The sequence below is a fragment of the Dermacentor silvarum genome, chromosome 11, assembly GCF_013339745.2.
Source record: "Dermacentor silvarum isolate Dsil-2018 chromosome 11, BIME_Dsil_1.4, whole genome shotgun sequence".
Lineage (NCBI taxonomy): Eukaryota > Metazoa > Arthropoda > Arachnida > Ixodida > Ixodidae > Dermacentor > Dermacentor silvarum.
The window spans coordinates 21,748,892-21,769,135 of NC_051164.1; the positions used below are offsets into that span (position 1 = coordinate 21,748,892).

At 46.7% G+C, this 20,244-nt stretch overlaps 1 protein-coding gene across 9 annotated transcripts in view; it reads right to left on the bottom strand.

The window, feature by feature from the left end:
• Positions 1-20,244, bottom strand: part of LOC119434118 (uncharacterized) — a 210,484-nt gene that overhangs the window by 75,116 nt on the left and 115,124 nt on the right. For 3 of the 9 annotated variants that reach the window (XM_049658190.1, XM_049658189.1, XM_049658193.1), the window contains exons 6-7: positions 7,432-7,598; positions 4,699-4,846 (exon numbers count right to left, since the gene is read on the bottom strand). The exons of 5 other annotated variants lie outside the window; for them this stretch is intronic. In XM_049658190.1, coding sequence (XP_049514147.1) covers positions 4,699-4,846; positions 7,432-7,598 — 315 coding nt within the window. The remainder of the gene's footprint in view (positions 1-4,698; positions 4,847-7,431; positions 7,599-20,244) is intronic. One more of the 9 variants, XM_049658187.1, reaches the window with a different exon arrangement.

Here is a 20,244-nt window from a genome sequence, read left to right on the forward strand (position 1 = left end):
TCACCCTTCGTCGCTAGCCTACAAGTTGTGGCCCAACGATTTTGTACTGGCACAACGCATAGATTGTATGTACTCTTTTCAAGGATATCGGTAAAGTTCCGTGACTATAGAGAGCGCATGTCAAGCGGTCTTGAAGCAGTTAAGTTGCTTGCCATGGTGTTCTGATTGTGAATGAAACAGTGCACACAGGATGAAGCACACAGCACTCATGCGTTTCCTTTGCTGTGTTCAGTACCTGGGTCACGCTGTTCGCTCACACTGTTCATTTACAATGGTCATTGCACTTAGCCCCAAAGTTTGTTTCTCACTATCCATCGCAGGGAGAGGCCTTCGTCCTGCAGTGGACATAAAATAGGCTGATGATGATGATGATGATGATCCACCGGCTTCCCCGTGACTATTTGGCCAGTTAGCCGCATATCGTGTTTCCTTGGTTCACGAGGCTGGCGTTTTCCCTAGGGACCTTAAAACCAATCCTTGGAGTGGACTCGTTGAAGTCTTCTATCATTTATTGAAAACTGCACCCGTCAAGCCAAGGTCACGTAAAAAAAGAAAAAAAAAGAACGATCGCGTGACCACGTCGGTGTAAGTGGTGTCTCGTTGACAACGGTCCTGAAAGTAACATCGGTGATTGTAGTTGTAACATAGCCGCCGCCAATAGGCCACGGCAGGAACGGAACGTACGTACACGCCTGGGAACGAGACAGGCAAAAACCAACGTTTATTGTAAACAGTAGGGTGCTTATATAGTACTCCAGGAGAGAGAGGGAACGGAAAGGGGAGGTAGAAAGAAAACTTGACGCTTGCGCAGTGAGTCAAGCACTACGACACAGCGACCGATACGACAGTAGTATTTAAATTGAGACGTAAAAACGAACGGCGCTACTGCGGACGGTCAGCAGTGCCGCTTTCTGTGAACGCTAGAACCTCAAAGGATTTCACTTTTTAGATTATGCGAACAAACTTTTTCAAATTTTCTGAGGAAGAATTGTGTCGCCTTGCCATTAAGTTAGACCCAGTTTTAAAGACGGTAATTAATTTCGGCGCCACTAACCATTACAGCGGTTTTGGCTTATATTTTTTTTCTTATATTACCGCTATTCCCGTTTAAAGGAGGAAAGTGGGTTTTAGACCTTTCTGTAAAGCCGGCTTTACCAAACACAATGAAACTGCCCAATATTGGTGAGTTCTTAGGGCCGATTTGAAATATACAATCATATTTATACTAGCCCTATTAGTTCTACGGTTAATGAGAAATAAAATACTACTCACCGCGGTGGCTCAGTCCGCTAAGGCGTTGCGCTGCTGAGCACGAGATCGCGGGATCGAATCCCGAGCGTGGCGGCCGCATTTCGATGGAGGCGAAATGCAAAAACGCCTTGCGTTGTAGTGCACGTTAAAGAACTCCAGCTGGTCAAAATCAATCTTTAGTCCTTCGCTATGGCGTTCCTCACAATCAGAACTGGTTTTGGCACGTAAAACCCCAGAAACAAGCAGAATTATGCAGATCTCATGCACGGTGGGAATCTAGGTCATGTGGAGCATTTTGCAAGTGCCTGGCTATCGAGCATTGTTTGCGGTTCCGCTAAACGACACCATCTGGATCAATGTGTTCCTGTAAATTGAGAAGTGTGTGTGTGGGTGGCGAGCATACGTGCCTGTGACGACAGCTGCACGACTACAACCACGTTGTAGACGATCGTATGACGGCAGGAGCATGATTTGTACGGCGGCCGTTCGACGGCAGCTTACGACATGACGATTGTTGGGTTCTATATTAGTAATGCACGAACGTTAGCGAAAGAAAAACCGATTGTGACGTCGTCCGCGACAGTGTGTTAAGCAAAAAATTATGGGGTTTTGCGTGCCAAAGCCACGATCTGATTATGAGGCACGCCGTAGTGGGGGACTCCGGAAATTTGGACCACCTGGGGTTCTTAAACGTGCACCTAAATCTAAGTACACGGGTGCTTTCGCATTTCGCCCCCATCGAAATGCGGCCGCCGTGGCCGGGATTCGATCCCGCGACCTCGTGCTCAGCAGCCCAACAGGTGTGTTAAGCAATCGTACGTACATATTTGTATAGGTAATCAGCGCTGGCCACTGAGGCGCTTCGGTAGGTTGAATGTGCATCTTAAATACAGGCTGTTCATTTTTAAGTTTTACGGAATTTTTAGAAATCGCCTGTGGCAGGTAGCATGATTCTCATGATTGAGCTCGGTTATTCGATGAGGCGGACATTAGTGGCACGAGAAATCGAAACACACATTCAACTAATTCAAAAATCACTAATTAACTTCTTAGGTAATTGCTTTACCATACATATTGCAATTTACGAATTGTAGCCGGTGAGCTTACAGGCGTATACACTTGGAATGAATTTCCAGAATGACACCAGTTTGGAGATGTGCGCCAACAAACTCGCCGTAAAAATGCACTTTTGTTCCACTTACATTTTTACCAAAATGCTGTTTTATACACTGAAGCGCAAGAGTAACTGGAAGGCCCATGTATTTCATCCCACAGTTTGGGAAATAACTCGGAACTGGTCTCATCCTGGAAATTAATTTCAAGTGGATGCGTCTTGCAAACTCACTGGCTACAATTGGCAAATTGCAATATATGTCGTAAAGTAATCAACTAAGAAGTTCATTAGTCACTTTTGGTTAATTAGTTGAATATGTGTTTCGACTCTTCAGACTGCTAATGTCCGCCTCTTCGAATAACCCGGCTCAGCGATACGAATTATGCTACCTGCCACCGGCGATTTTTAAGGTTTCCGTAAAGCTTGAGTTTAAGCACCCGATATACTGACACCATTCAATAGAGAGGCCACGAGAACTGTACGACGTTTTTATGATAACAGACGCGCGCCTGTTCAGCGTTCGTTTGAGCTCTGTGCGTCCAGCCCAGCTCTGGCCATACCGATGCGCGTTGGAGAAGCGCATGCACTCATACTCTCAAGCACGTCAGTTCCCGGTCAGGCCAGAATCTGGGCCCATGTACAGTGGTTGAGGTGAGCACCTCATTAGTATTCACGAGCCTATAGCACTTGATGTTTAGCACAAGATAAAGAAAACTATTATTTATTTTATTGGCATCATTAGGCGTCGTATTCAGCACGTTTCCCCCCTGAAGTAGAAGGTAGGTTGAAGTTATACCAACTTGAATACTAATGAGGTGTTCACCCTAACAATGCTCACCACTGTACCTCAAGACGACCGGTGAAATTGAGGACGCGAAATCGCAGCATGCACTGCTGAAAACGATTTTCCACCGCTCGCAAGACTGTGTGTTACGGCGCTGCTCTTGGCACGCGAAGTGCCAGCGCTGGTCGCCCATTTCATGCGGTGTACTTTAAAACGACGCTCGCTTTTGTACTGTAGCGATGAAATATTAAAACTTGATGAACTTGGGTGATCATGAAGTCTGTACAACGGCGCACAGTTTCTACGCCTACAGGGTAACCTGCTACGAGGAAAGTACTGGGGAAAGTGGGCCGGTCCCGGTGATAATGCAGTCTAACACGGCGAGTCGAAGCTCCAGTTGTCACAAGGAAAGACGCCTACAAAGTAGCACGGGGTACACGCACCGAGTGTTTCATATAGCTGGCTGGCGTTGGAACGAGAGAAGCAGGCTTGCTATTGGGACCTAACGGTGTCACTGCAAAAATGTGCCTGCATAGTCAATAAGCAATAAAAAAGCGATGGCGACCTAATGTTTCGAGCACCCGGCTGTTGTGCTCGACGGCAGAGGTTTGATTCCCACATTCGTCACACATTACATTACTTTTCCGTAAACGAGGCGTGACGGGAACCTGCGTTCCACAAAGTGCCAAGAATGAAGCAAAGAATGCTTCGCATTAGAAAAGTACTTGGCCCCCTAGTTGACAAGAGACACCAAGATTTCGGCCTGTTCGAATGCAAGAATCACGCCTCATGTCCTCAGTTCAGGTATACAGCTTTCTTGTCTTGTAGAAGCGAAATTCAGCGATCAAGACAATAAACTGCTTAGTAAACGCGTTGCCAGCTCAATGGCCCTGTATATTTGCAGGCAATTACAACTTGTATTCTTTTTGTTACCCGGTGTAATTACCGGGCTTCTCGAGAGGACATAATCGAAAAGTTTTTGGGAGCTCCGTGTGTAAACATGGAGGAAGTAAATAAATTGGGAGGGAGCGTCAAGTCACGCAGCCAGCCTTGGCAAGCCAATTCTCTCCGTGAAGCCATCCCGATCGCTTTTTTTTTCGAAAAGCCAGCAAAGCACGTGACCTCTGAGAGAATAATTAATTAATTATGGTGTTTTACGTGCCAAAACCACGATCTGATTATGAGGCACGCCGTAGTGGGGGACTCCAGAAATTTGGACCCCCTGGGGTTCTTTTCGCATTTCGCCCCCATCGAAATGCGGCCGCCGTGGCCGGGATTCGATCCCGCGACCTGACCTCTGAGAGACAGCACACTAGTCGAGAATTTTTGGTTGCCGGTAGTCTGTAACTAATGCGCACTTTATCGGCTGCTCTGCCTGCAGAGCGTGCATAGCCCGCACGGACCGGTAGCGTGCTGAAACCTACCGCGCGCTCTCACATGACGATCACGTGTTGGGCCGAATTGTCTGCCTACAATCGTGTCGCTCAATGATCCCTCCTCGTCCATCCCTTCCTCTATGGGTGTGTGTAAACATCGGTGGCAGACTCACTTGCAGATCCTCTCCTTGGGCGAGCTTTTGCTCACGATGACGTTGAAGAGGAGGCCGCAGGCGAAGAACTCCTTGGTGGCCTTTTCCTCCTGACACGACTGTTCCGCCGAGCTGCCACTCGCGGCCCCCATTGCTCGGAGAACCTTTACTTGAGAAGGTACCAAGCGTGCACGGAGCGGTTCGGCCGTCAGAGGGCGCTTGTCGTTAAAGAAGCACTTACATGATACGTTGTAGCGTTAGAATGTAGTCCGTCTTGCCATTTTAGAACGCCACTCCATCGTTACCAATGTCAGTTTGTATCTCACAGGGGCACCACAGAACTCGGGGTACTTACTCGTACGCGTACAAAAGCACTAATGTGCGCCGCCATGCAATAAGGGGCATCATGGCTCGCCACGACCACGGTTCTGCCGTTCCGCTCATCGCCGCGAATGCAGCACCGCTTGCTATAGCGTGGAATTTTTCAGATCGAATACGCAGAGAAATAAAGCCCACGCTCCTATATGTATAATACACAGACTGCGATGTCAACAACACCAATGGGGCGCCTAATAACAGCCGAATTACGTACGTTAATCAGTGGCTACGTGGTCAGCATCCGGCTCTAGTACCAGACATTTACACCAAAGCGTAGCGACATGCTGTATTTCACGATTTCTCGTGCCAGTCTGAAATTATAACTCACATTTACACCCAAAACAACATGCCCGATTTTATCGGTATAAATTTTCGTCTTTTCATGCTCATCCGCCTATCAACACACATTCTGGGCGGTTGTTGTTACCTTTAAGTACTATAGTTGGCGACGACCTAATGATTCTGCACGTGCGTCGCCCTCTGTGACTCTGCGTCCTAAACATAATTCCCGTCCAACGCCGAGAGTGAAGGTGCCTCTGCCATGACGCCATGGAAACGGGTGACCGTTATTGGCTGGTGGATATATGCGTATTTGCCCCTGCATTCTGAGGATGAGACTGACTGCGTATAGCTGGAAAACTGACAGCCGCGACCGCCACATTTCTAGTTCGTTCTTTATTAATTTCGCGCCGTGACTTCATCGCCGAAATATGGGTATGGTGTGATGGATTTCAAGGAATCTTGTATTATACCTGGGCCGTTTTGTCGCAGGAACGTTGTCGAAACTTGCTAGATTTACCCTTTGGTTCCTCTAGATTGCGACGCAGTCCTTTCTTACCGTTGAAAAAGGTGAACAGAACCCCTAGCAAAATTCTCTCACAATCCACAGTGTGATTGGCAGCTCGTGCGAGAATTTCAAGGCGGCGTCACCACCGGTGTCTCTCTATTTTTTTCCTTTCTTTTTTAGTTTCTGGCTTGCCAAGCTTTCTGCCAGGGTAGAAGTGGCCATTTTGACATTGCAGCTAACCTTATAAAGTAAACGACTACCGATTTATAGAGTTTATTTTATGGCTGAATAAAAAGCTCATCCTCGCAAGTGTTTATACCTGCAGCGGTTACTTCGAAAAGCGCGTGAAATTTTTTCTAAGGTGAATTCTTAGATCTGAGCAATCTCTAAATAAGGAGGAGCCCCCACGCCGGCAACACTGAGGACTGGGAGGGATGCCAATAGCCCGCCTCGAAAACTGGGAAAGCAGAACTATGGGCGGCTTTTCGCAGGAGTGGGTGCTTCCGATGCGCTGCCCTTGAAACATGAACCAGTACACGCTCGCCCAGTTTCTCCACCCATATACATTTTGACCTTTTTCAAGCACTTTTGAAAATTATTCGCTGCTGCAATATTTGTGCGTTGCTGACATACCTTTCTTAGACCTATTTGGCTTTTTTTCCTTAAGTACGCTCCCAAGTCATTGATTGCTCCTGGCGTCCTTGTTCTGCTGATAGACAAGCCAAGCCATCTCTTCGAAAAGGAAACCATGCTTTTGCACGTGATGGCGCGGTAGCACCATGCGCGATTTCAGTTTGTTCTGATTCGAAAACATGTCGCTCCAAAAGCTCGGCGATTTGGAATTGGCCATTCTATAGCCCGCATGCGAGAGGCGAACCTAAATCTGCACGAACAAGCGCCTGTAACCACGATGTTTCCACGGACAACAGCCGCGAAAGCGACGACCCTGACTTTGGAAGGTCCCTATCATCAGTGGCTTACGCAAATTTTTTTCGCCGGGAGGGGGTGGAGAGGGGGGGGGGGGGGCAGGCCCTTGACTGGGGAGTATGAGGGCGGAGGGCGGGCTGGGTAGGCGGCATACTAACATATAAATTTCGGACGGGCCCGCGCCCCCACATGATTACGCCACTGCCCATCACCGCAAGCCCTTAAGTAATGGTAGCGTCACTTTTCTACCCGGAACAAACAAATATCTATTAGCGCATTATAAGTTATAACAACAGAATACAAGGAAATGCCTTGTATTTCAATATTTAAAAAAAAAAGGCCTAAGCGCCGCGTAGAATAATCAAGGGTGATGTGATAGGTCTTCCTATTTCTTGACATGCTATTGTCGCGGGGGAGCCAAACGTCATTTTTTTCTACTCGTTGTGAAGAATTTAAAATGGTAAACCCTCGTTTAATGCCGAAAACAGTGCTCGTTTCCGTCAATACGAGACACTTTGTCTATCGGCGGGGTTATCTCGACTCACGTTCTCTACGGTTGTCTTAACACTCTTGTTTAGCTTCCTTTCGATAATGTGAAGAAAGCGAAATCATTTCTGAATCTGTCCATCCTTTGCACGCTTAGTACATGCGCACGGGCTTACCTCTGGGCTTTAGAGCAGGAAGCCCCAGCTCCGCGGGGCAGAGGTCGCTGTACTTGAAGGTGAGCACGTTGCGAAAGTACTTGGCGTGTCTCCCGAGTTCGGCGTCCTCATCGCAGGATTCGCCGTGCAGCGCGGCGTCCAGGCAGCTGCGATAGCGCTCCACAGCTCTGTAGAAATAATTAGTATGGAAAACAAAAGGGAGATAACGATTTGTTTCGCATGCGCTAATCTATTCATCTGCTATCGAATTGTCTCCATTTGAACTGCAAATTTGTTTATGCGCGTTAAATTTCAGCTTTTCTGCAATATATATATATATGTATATATATATATATATATATATATATATATTGTGAGCGCATTTTGCGCATATCGTCGTCATCTGTACAAACGACTCATCATCTTGTGTGTGAGCGCTATTTGTGCATATCGTCGTTGTCATCTGTACATACGACTCATCATCATCTTTTGTCTCGTGCGGTGCTTCGTCTCTGACTCGGGCTACTGCTCGGAAATAAAGGCATCGCATTGGTCGACGTCTCACAATATATATATTGCGCATCTTAAACAGAAGGGATGCATCTCACATCACATTTAACGCAAAGTACTTACCCTTGGTGTACTTAACTTGGTGTACATCGGTGTACTTCGACTTCTCGAAAACCTTCGACTGGATGCATCACATCACTCTTATTAAGAAACTCTCAATATATGGTGTCCGCGCCTTACCGCTTAACCTACCTTCCAGCTACTTGACTGATCGCACTCACTCGCTCCACCTACAAAATTTTCGCTCACAGTGGAAATCAATTAGCCATGGCGTCCCACAGGGAAGCATACTGGGGCCCCTATACTGTTTAATACCTACGTATAAACGATTTGGTGCAAACACATAATGAAGTCGATTATATCATTTTTGCTAATGACACAAGCATACTTATTTCACGAACGAATGCAGGTTATTTATAACGTACTCGCAAAACTTCACGTATGGCCCAGAAGAAATGCATTGGCCATTACGTAATCACAGTGAAATCTAAAGCCGTTATATTCAGATAAAAAAAATATGCACTTTATGACTGACCTCAGCTTAACCCTTGGTGAAAATACTATAGCAATAGGGAATATTGCGAAAACACTAGGTGTTTACTTTTATGAACTCATGTTGTGTAGCTATAATTATGTTGATCTGATAACTACCAAACTAGCTCGAGTTGTAGGGCTATTAAGGAAATTTCAACATACATTACCAACTAAAGCAAATATGTTATTACGTCACGCTCTCTTCACATCGCATATTAACTACTGCCATTTAATGTGGGGAAGCACTACCATTACTTGTAAAAATTAACTTCTAATAATGCGGAAAGATGCGATGAGAGCTATAATAAATGTTCATTTTACATCACTCGTTAGTTCCCTTTTCTCAAAATACCAGATCATAGAAGTAGAAAAAATCTATGAATTCCGTATTCTTACGTCCTACAAAATTCAGGTAAATCGAAACAATATGTTGCTTAGAGACATCGCAAACTTACATTAAATTCCTGCAAATTACCCAACGCGATGCCATGAACACTGGCACCTTCCACACCCACGCACAAATTATGGATTTGAAACACTCTGTTATGCGTGTCCATATATTTTAAATAAGTTTAAAATCCCGCAACAAAGCATACCCAGCTCTTCTTTTGCTTTTAAAAGCATGCGAGAACGTTTTATTTGTTTTTCCTGATGCCATATAATATCCCTTGAGAGAGCTCCGTTGTAACAAAGCTAAAAGTGTACTAGTAATAAATGTCTCGTATTGTGCTATGACTTTGTTACCGCACTGTACTGCTTTTTACTGCTTTTTCTGACGACACTATTTATGTGTTGTCTAATCACTGTACTCTATGCACTACACTGCACTGCCAAGTTCAAAAGGGATATGGGAGCTTTGTCAAGCTGCTTTACAGCAGCTTGTACTCCCCTACGCCTCAAACATGTATTCAATATACTTTTTGGAAATAAAATTCATTTCAATTCATTTCCCTATATATTCACCTTTATGATGTGTAATGTAGTGAGTTGCATCACGTCAGTTCTGTTGCCTCCCCCCAGATTTCGCCTTATGTACAGGAGGTGAGGACTTGCTAATGTGGCCCGTCTCACATTTATTCTCCCACCTTCCATCAAAGTTTTAGGCGGAAACAAATTATTATTATTATTATTATTATTATTATTATTATTATTATTATTATTATTATTATTATTATTATTATTATTATTACATCAAGATTTTTAAGAAAATTCACACTGTTGATGACTGTCGCGCCCTGCAGTCTGACCTGTTTTCTTTTTCTAAATGGTGCAAGGATAATAACCTTACCTTGAATGCTGCTAAGACCAAAGTCATGACTTTCACACGCAAAACAGCAAGTATTTCTTTTTCTTATTCGATAGATTCTGTGCCGTTGTGTAAGGTCTGCGAGATCAATGATCTTGGTGTACTTTTGATGCAACCTTACACTTTTCGGCTCACACTAAACGTGTTGCAATGCGGGGTATGCGCTCTCTTGGTTCTGTATGCAGACTTTCGCGGGAATTCAAGTCTCCTACACCGTTCCGCAAATTATACACAACCATCTGTCTTCCTCAACTCGAATATGCATCGGTCGTCTGGAACGGCTCTTCTAGATCCAACAGTGACATTATAGATCGTGTCCAGAAAAAGTTTCTAAGCATATATAATCACCGGTTTGCGAACCTGGACATTGCACCCTGTACTAGCACTGTTGGATTGTCATTGCCTTCACTTCGCGACCGACGTAATCGCGCTGACCTTCTGTTTCTCTTTAAACTCCTTCACGGTAACCTCACGTGTCCCGAACTTCTCAGCTGTGTCATGTTCCGCATCCCACGCAAGATCACCAGAGAACATAGACCTTTCCATGTTCCTGCCTGTCAACACGAACACTCAACTGTCCACAGAATACAGAATCTTTATAACGCTTACTTTCGTGAACTTGATATCTTTCATAACTCCTTGTCATCGTTCTTTTCCGAGCTTTGCCTGGTATTATAATATCATGTATTGTTCAAGTGCCCTTCTCCTCCTTTTTCTTTTGTATTTACTTTGCGCTTTGTTGTCGGTACTCTCTTCCTTTCACAATTTTTTTTATTCATTTATTGTTTAGTGATTTTTCCCTGAGTGTCTTTTTTTTTGGTTTGTAATATATGCGTGCGCCAGCACTCAGACCTTAGGGTTGTTCCTGGGCACGATAAATAAACATGATTGATTGATTAAACATGATTGATTGATTATTATTATTATTATTATTATTATTATTATTATTATTATTATTATTATTATTATTATTATTATTATTATTATTATTAGGTCGACGACATGCTAGCCAAGGGCATCATCCAAGAATCCTCTAGCTCATGGGCTGCGCCGGTCATCCTCGTGAAAAAGAAAGATGGGTCCTGGAGGTTTTGTGTCGACTACCAGCGTCTCAATTCTGTGACGAAAAAGGATGTGTATCCACTTCCCCGGATCGATGACGTTGTCGATTGCCTTCCCTACTTTTCATCTGTGGACCTCCGATCAGGCTACTGGCAGATACCCATGCATTCAGCTGACAAAGAGAAAACCGCTTTTGTGACCCCAGACGGCTTGTTTGAATTCAACGTCATGCCGTTTGGTTTGTGCAACGCGCCTGCAACATTTGAAAGGTTTATGGACACGGTACTGCGCGGCCTGAAATGGGAGACTTGTTTGTGTTACCTTGATGACGTCGTCATTTTTGGCCGCACTTTTGCAGAGCACAACGATCGACAGGACATTGTTTTGACGTGCCTTGAACAAGCTGCGCTTACACTCAATTCAAAGAAATGTCACTTTGGCCAACGAGAGGCGCTAGTACTTGGTCATCTAGTGGACAAGCACGGGGTGCGACCAGACCGACAGAAGGTCGCTGCAGTTAGCGGCTTTAAATAACCGCAGTCACAGCGCGCGAGCTGAGGAGCTTGTTGGGTCATTGCTCGTACTTTCGACGTTTTGTGCCCAACTTTGCCGATACTGCCTACCCCCTGACTTCATTGCTGCGCAAGGATAACCCTTTCATCTGGACAGCAGATTGCGATTCCTCGTTTCGTCAACTGAAGTTCCCGCTCTCTTCCGGACCAATCCTTCGTCATTTTGACCCCTCTGCCACAACAGAATTGCACACCGACGCGAGTGGAATCGGCCTCGGCGCCGCCCTCGTACAGCGCTTTGGTGACGCCGAGCATGCCATTGCATACGCCAGCCGTTCGTTGAGCAAGGCCGAACAAAATTACACCGTCACTGAGCAAGAGTGTCTCGCCGTCGTCTTTGCAGTCCAGAAGTTCCGGCCATATCTCTACGGGCGCCGCTTCACGATCGTTACTGATCACCATTCACTATGTTGGTTAGTTGGTCTCCACGACCCGTCTGGCCGCCTTGCTCGATGGGCGCTACGTTTACAGGAATTCAACTTTGTAGTCCGTTACAAGAGTGGCCGACATCATGCGGACGCCGATTGTCTTTCGAGGCTCCCTCTACAAACAAGTGAATGTGACGCCGACAATTTCGATGAGTTTCTGGCCGCCATCGACGACATTTTTTCCCCCGACCTGGCCACCTTCCGGGAAGAGCAGCGTGACGACCGCAGCCTGGATACCCTCTTCGCCTCAGCTGCTCAGCCAACAGGTAACAATTATAATGAAGATAATGACATCCCGGGCTGAGCGATCATCATCACGAGGAAAAGGCACGAGATCGGCATTCGAACACCACCATCTTGTTTTCCCTGCGTACTGTTCCGAGCTACCGCCTGTTTGTTGGACTCGCCCAATAAACCTCTTTACATTTGGTGGATCGTGCTGGGTACACACATCGCCGGCACCCTGGAACTCCGATCCCGCACGTTGCATTCGACCATGCCAGCTGACGCTACCCAACCGCCGCCACCTCTCCCGGCCGCCGTTTGCCCCGACCCGGTTCGCCAGCGAGAACCCCAGGTATTTTCGGGTACGGAAGACCAGGACGTCGAGGACTGGCTGTCGTCCTACGAAAAAGTTAGTGGACCCAACAAGTGGGATGACGCTGCTAAGTTGAGTACCGCGAACTTTTACCTGGCTGGCATGGCGAAGCTGTGGTATACGAACCACGATTCTGAATTTGAGAACTGGTCCGCGTTCAGGGAGGCCATATCTGCCGTTTTCGGTCGCGCTGCCGTGCGGAAGTTGCGCGCCGAACAACGGCTGCGCACACGGGCACAGGAACCTAATGAAACCTTTACCGCAAATATTGAGAACATAATCGATCTCGTGCCTTTTCCTCGTGATGATGATCGCTGAGCCCGGGATGTCATTCTCTTCATTATTATTATTATTATTATTATTATTATTATTATTATTATTATTATTATTATTATTATTATTATTATTATTATTATTATCTGCTTCGCAAGATGGCGCCTAGTACGGACGTCTGTATTCTGTGCTCCCAGCCTTTTTACGGAAAACAGCAGTTTCATCGCTGTATTTCGTGCGAAAAACGTGCACACGTGAAGTGTATTGCATGGCCCGACGAGGACCTTGAGCTTCTGAAGTCTGGAGAGAAAGCTTTCACGTGTAACCTGTGCCAGAACGCCGACCACGCCGACATTCCAGCGGCTAGGCTTAGCGATCCCAACACGCCCGCTGCTTCCCCGTCGGCGACCCCTCCACAGGACCCCGCTCTCGTCGGGACCGGTTTTGAGGCGGTTGGTGACATGGCGGCCCTCCGTGGCCTTCTCCTTCAGGCGCTCGAGGGAATATCCTTCCTCAGCGATGAGGTGGCGCGGCTGCGGAGTGATAACTAAAGTGATAACGAGCGTCTGCACAGGGTAAACGCGCTGGCATCCGCTCAGCAGGCCGAGACTATAGGTGCGCTACAGGTCGAGGTGCGTTCCCTGCGTGATGTGCTTGGCAAGCCGTCTCCCATTTCTCCTACTGTGATGCCGCCCACTTCTCCTACTGTGCTGCCGCTCCACCCGTCCAAGATAACCTATGCTGTGACCGTCCAGACTGCTTCGCCGAGTGCTGTCACCGCTGACCATCTCTCCAAGGCAACTCGGAGTGAACGTCGGCCTGCTTGTTTTGGAGCTGGGGAGAGCAAGGCAATATCTGTAGCGAAACGCGCCCCGGGACCGAAAGCCATTTTTGTGTCCAGGCTTTCTCAAAATACGACGTCTGCGGATCTGACTGCTCACCTGTCAAACGTCGGAGCACCGCCAATCGCCTGCAAACGCCTGAAGACGAGGCATAATTCCTATGCCTCATTTCTCGTCTGCGCTGACGAAGCCATCGACGATGAAGCTCTTAAGCGCCTGAACGACCCGTCTATGTGGCCAATGGGGTGCCTGTTCAAGCCGTTCCGTGGGGTGCTACACGACGGTATGCTTCATGCTTCAGAGAAGACCCCAAACGATCAAAGTGGTGTGTAATCCGGACATTTTCTACCAAAATGTTCGTGGACTTCGCATTTAGGCACGTGAATTTTTCGCCAATGTCATTTCGTCGTCCTTTCCTATTTTTGTTATTTCCGAAACTTGGCTCTGCAGTGAAATTTCCTCCTCAGACTTTTTTCCGCCACATTATAACGTCTTTCGCAGTGGCCGGGAGTTCAGTGGAGTTAAGCAAAAAGGTGGTGGCGTACTTATTGCCGTTGACAACTCACTGACATGTGTAAGGCGCAGCGACATAGAAAGTGTACAAGAATCGATTTGGCTTGAAGTCAGCCTAGCGCGCTGTGAAAAATTGTTAATCGGAATCTTCTACGTTCCACCAAATATTTCTCCTGCTTTGTTTGATCAGGTCATCTCTTCTATTGAAAATGTTTTATCCTCCCATCGCAAACACAGAGTAATCCTTCTTGGTGATTTTAATAATAATATGTGGTTTTTTATTGGCGCAAGGGCCAGATATGGCCAAAGAGCGCCATGACAAATGATGATAGTTTTCCAATGTACCATAGAGTGGTCTATGAATGATAAATAGTTGATGTAACATGGCTGTAAAAAGGCCTAAAAGCAAGTCGCTGTAAATTGCGTAAAATATATTGGCATTAAAATTATGACAATGACTAATGATTAGTGCTATGACTATAAAAATTCTGTTACAAATAATGATGTATTAAAACGTATACATTTGCACTAGTGCCTCAAGTGGTTCCTTGAAATCAAGGGCTGAGAGGCACCTGCTGTACAAACATTTGCACTGCAGCTGCAGCCTGCAAGACGAGGCTGCGCTACAGATACCCTGGCCAGATGATTTGTAAAATGTTTACATCTGCTAAAAACTTTAAGACTGTATTAAAATCAAAAAGCGGCTCATGGCTAAGAAAGAATGCTGGGTGAAGAGGGATGTGCTCACGATATGCGGGATAAAAGTGCTTTTTACGCTGGCCTTCTATTTCAGGGCACTCGACAAGAACATGGAGGACTGTAATAATGTCGCCACACCTATCACATTTTGGAGGATCACTTCCAGAAAGGAGGTACGAGTGTGTGCCAAAAGTATGACCTATTCTTAACCTGCAAAGAAGCACTTCCTTGTGTCTTGCCATTTTCTCGGACATCCATTTCCCTATTCTTGGTTTGATCATATGTAGCTTGTTTGACACTTCGTTGTCCCACTGCCTTTGCCAACATCTCCGCAACTGATGGCGCAAGAAAGGCTTTAGGTCTGTGGGAGAGATAGGTATGTTTGTGTCTGTATACTTAAAAACAACTGACGTGGCACTTTCGTCTGCAGCTACATTGCCTTTTATGCCTCTATGGCCAGGTACCCAGCATACTATGACCGTTTGGTTGCCCATGTAGGCTGAGCATAAGCAGCTGTAGAGTTCGTTAAAAACTGAATTCTTGTATTTTCGTAGACTCATTAGAGCTCTAACGACGCTCAATGAGTCTGTGAACACAACTGCTTTGGTAACATTCATTCGCTTTATGTGTTTAACTGCTGAGAGGATTGCGTATGCTTCAGCTGTAAAAATACTTGCATGTGGATTTAGTGTACCAGATGTCGAAAAAGACGGTCCCAGAGCTGCGTACGCAACACCAGCAGGAGATTTGGAAGCGTCTGTGTAAAATTCTGCACATGAGTAATTCGCCTGAAGCTCGAGAAAGTGTGAGCGTATATGAGTCTCAGGTGCGTGCTTGGAGATCTCTATGAAGGAGACATCGCACTCAATAGTCTGCCACTCCCAAGGTGGTGGAAGCCAACTGGGAGCAGTTAAGACATTCTCCTGCAGTAGGATGCCTGTTTCTTCAGCCGACGCTTCTAGACGCATGGACAAAGGAGTCCTCACAGACGGCCGGTTTTGATACAGCCTGGCAGCCGATATGTCGCTTATAGTGGAATGGCATGGGTGTTCTACATCTGCCTTTACCTTCAGGGAGTAAGATAGAGCTAAGTATGCTCTTTGGAGATGCAGGGACCATTCATCCGACTCAACATACAGGCTTTCTACAGGGCTAGTCCTGAAGGCGCCTGTAGCAAGCCGAATACCCAGATGGTGAACGGGGTCTAACATCTTTAAAGCGCTAGGTGTTGCAGAGTTATAAACTATGGCTCCGTAGTCAAGGCGTGACCGTACAAGGCTTTTGTATAAGCTAAGGAGGCATCTCCTGTCGCTTCCCCATGATGTGCGTGACAAGAGCTTCAGCAGATTCATAGCCTTCAGGCACTTTGTTTTCAGGTACTTAAGGTGCGGGACAAAAGTTAACTTAGAGTCTAAGATGAGGCCTAGAAATTTATATTCATGACTCACAGATAGCCGTTCTCCATTAAGGTCAACAGAGGGGTCTGGTTGCAGACCTCTTTTGTTCGAGAAGAGGACGCACGTGCTTTTTTGTGGGTTTAGTCTAAATCCATTCTCGTCCGCCCACTTGGAAATCTTGTTGAGGCCAAGCTGCACCTGTCGCTCGCAGATAGCAAGATTACAAGATTTGTAACCGATTTGCACATCATCCACGTACACTGAATAAAACATTGTGCGTGGTATCACACTGTGGAGAGAACTCATTTTTACAACAAATAGGGTGCAACTCAGCACACCTCCTTGTGGTACACCAGTTTCTTGGGTGAATAGACGAGATAAGACGTTACCAACGCGAACACGGAATGTGCGGTTCGAGAGATAACTTTGAATCACGTTCAGCAAATTCCCTCGGATGCCCATTCCTGCCAGATCACGAAGGATTCCAAAACGCCATGTGGTGTCATAGGCTTTCTCCATGTCTAAGAACACCGACAAGAAAAACTGTTTATGCACAAAGGCATCCCGGATATTTGTCTCGATGCGGACAAGGTGGTCTGTTGTGGATCTACCTTCCCTGAAGCCACACTGTAAGGGATCTAGTATTTTGTTACTTTCAAGAAAATGGATCAGGCGCCGGTTAGTCATTTTCTCAAAGAGTTTGCACAGGCAACTTGTTAGGGCTATAGGCCTATAACTGCTGGCCGAAGAGGGGTCCTTGCCCTCTTTGAGAATGGGAATTATTATTGCCTCTTTCCAGGCAGCCGGGATGTACCCACCACAGAATATGGAGTTAAATATCGACAAAAGTGTTTTGTGTGCTTCAGGGTGTAAGTGTTTGATCATGTCATAAGCTATTCTGTCTCTTCCTGGCGCTGTCTTATTAGAGCAACTCAGTGAGGCCTGAAATTCCGCCAAGGTGAATGGACGGTTGTAAGGTTCATTCTGTGTTATTTTCTGATCCAGGGGCAATCGCTCTGCTTGCCGCTGGTACCGCAGAAATGTATCTGTGTAATGGGCCGAACTAGAAATGTACTCAAAGTGGGCACCTAGAAAATCAGCCTGGTCTTCAAGAGTGTTTCCCTGGTTGTTTACTAATGGCAGATGATGAGTTTGCCGGCCGTTTAGTTTGTTAACTCGGTTCCAGGCTTTCTTTCCGTCTGTGTAAGAATTTATGCCTGATATGTATTTTTGCCAGCTTTCCCTTTTAGCACGGCGGCGCGTTCTTCGACCCTCACTCTTTACTTTTTTAAAGTTTATGAGATTTTCTGTTGTTGGAGAGTCACGAAGGCGTCCCCAAGCCTTATTTTGCTTTCTTCGTGCTTCCCTACAGTCATTGTTCCACCAAGGAACACGTCGTTTCGAATGCTTTCCTTGTGTTTCTGGGATGCATATGGAAGCTATATTCACAATAAATGCTGTGAAATATGCTACTGCGTCGTCTATGTTAAGATTACGGATGTCATCCCATGTTAGGTGGGTGAGCTCTCTGTATTGCTTCCAGTCGGCAGAATCAATCTTCCACTGGGGAACATGAGGAGAGTTTTCTTCACTTTTTGTCAATGTTAATATGATCGGGAAGTGGTCACTCCCATAAGGGTTTTTGATAACATTCCACTGCAGATATGGCATGAGTGTACTTGATGCGATGCTTAAATCTATAGATGAGTATGTTTTGTGTGCAACGCTGTAGAATGTGGGCTCTTTTTTATTTAACAAGGACGCATCAGATGAGAAAAGAAAGTTTTCAATTAAGCGCCCTCGCACGTCACAACGAGAATCGCCCCACAGGCTGCTATGGGCATTTAGATCTCCAACAACGATATATGGTTGGGGAAGTTCAGCGATAAAGCTTAGAAACTCTGATCTAGAGAGTTCGTAATTCGGAGGGATGTATAGGGAAGTTATAGTGACCAACTTCTGAAAGAGCACCGCTCGGACTGCGACTGCCTCAAGAGGAGTTCGGAGAAGAAACTGCTGACAAGCAACATCTTTGCTCACTATGATTGCGACGCCGCCCGAAGAGGCGAGTGCGTCATCTCGATATTTTCGGAAAATGGCGTATTTCCTGAGGAAGTTACCTTGTGTTGGTTTGAGGTGTGTCTCTTGAACACACAGCACCTTTGGATTGTATTTGTGTAGAAGTTCTTTAACGTCATCGAGGTTGTGCATAAGACCTCTCACGTTCCAGTGTAATATTTGTGTATCCATATTGTTTGTTTTCTTGTGCTGTGTGTCAAGAGGAGTCCAATTGGCTTACGGAGCCTTTCCAGGCCCCGTAATCCGTGTTTTGTCTTTCTTGGAGCGGTCGCGAGATTCGCGCCGCTCAGGAGGCGCTGGGTGCGCCGGCTGACTTGTAGTTGTGTCCATCGACTCCTGAGAGCCGCTGGACTTCCGCTCATTCGAGCGGGGTGTTTTCAGGGTAGGCCTTGCCTCAGAAAGCAGGGCCTTGGAGGCCACCAACCCAGAGGTCGATGGGCCCTCCTTAAGAGATGGCGCAGCAGCACTGGCTGCTGTCGCCTGGGGGGCTGGTGGCACAGCCGCGGCCACACTCTTTGTGGGCCGGGCTGATGCCGGAGTCTGCTGCGGCGTTGCCCCCTTACGCGCCGCATCAGCATACCCTGCGATATGTAGGAAGGAAATGCGCTTTCGCGCTTCCTGAAAGGAAATGTTTTCTTTGAACTTTAACGTAATTATTTCTTTTTCCCTCTTCCAGGAAGGACATGAGCGGGAGTATGCAGGGTGATCACCGTCGCAGTTTGCGCAGTGTAGTGTCTCAGTACAATTGTCAGCAGGATGATCGTGCGACGCACACTTTGCACATGTGGTACGGCCCCGGCAGCTTTGAGAGCCGTGACCAAATCGCTGGCACTTAAAGCAGCGGCGAGGGTTTGGAATGTAGGGCCTAAGTTTGATTTTCAGATAGCCTGTTTCAATATATTCTGGTAAGGTACTTGTGCAAAACGTCAAAATTAGGTGTTTAGTGGGGATCTCTTTGTCATCCCGCCTGATCTTAATTCTTTGGACATTTGTCACATGCTGTTCCTTCCAGCCCTCAAGGAGCTCGGTTTCACTCAAGTCAAGGAAATCTTGTTCTGATATAACTCCGCGTGAACTGTTCAGAGATCGGTGGGGGTTCATCGAGACAGGGGTATTACCAATTTCAGCAAGTCCGGACAGTTTCTCGAACTGATTCTTGTCATTAAGTTCTATCAATAGATCACCGCTGGCCATTTTTGTGACCTTATAGCCGGGACCTAGTTTCTCAGTAAGGCATTTCGCAACGACAAATGGTGATAGTGTTCTTGCAGTTTTATCACTGTTTTGACAACTTAGCACGTGGTACTTCGGGTATATTTCTTTGGTCTGGACAAAAAGCTTCAGAGAGTCATCGGTGCGCCCTCTCTTGGAAAGAGGGCGATCGGGGAGTCGGGGGAATGACGAAAAAGCCATAAAGGGAACAATAATTTCGGTAGCTATGCCAGCCACCCACCACCGAGCCCAACATGGGGACGCTACGAAACCCGAAGGCAACGAAGACGCCAGCTGTACAAAGCCACTATAACCTAATATAATAGACCCAAGGCTGGATAAACTACACCAGGTTAACCCTTGCTGCCTGGAAAATTGGAAGTAAAACGAAGTGAAGAGGAGACAGGAGAGATGGAAAGTGAGAGAGAAAGACGAAGGTTGGAGGGAGAGAGACAGGAAAAGGCAACTACCGATTTCCCCCGGGTGGGTCAGTCCGGGGGTGCCGTCTACGTGAAGCCGAGGCCAAAGAGGTGTGTTGCCTCCGCCGGGGGGCCATAAAGGTCCAAACACCCGGCTTCGGCTCAACCTCCAGGATCCCCTTTTCTCCGGACACGGCTAAGCCGCGCACGGTTGGACGCGGGAGGGTCCAACCCCCATGTGCTCGGGTCCGTGGTGTCGCAACACACCAAACGCCTGCTGACGCAGACGCCCCTGCGGGGTCTTGGTGATTTTAACACACCAGGAATTGA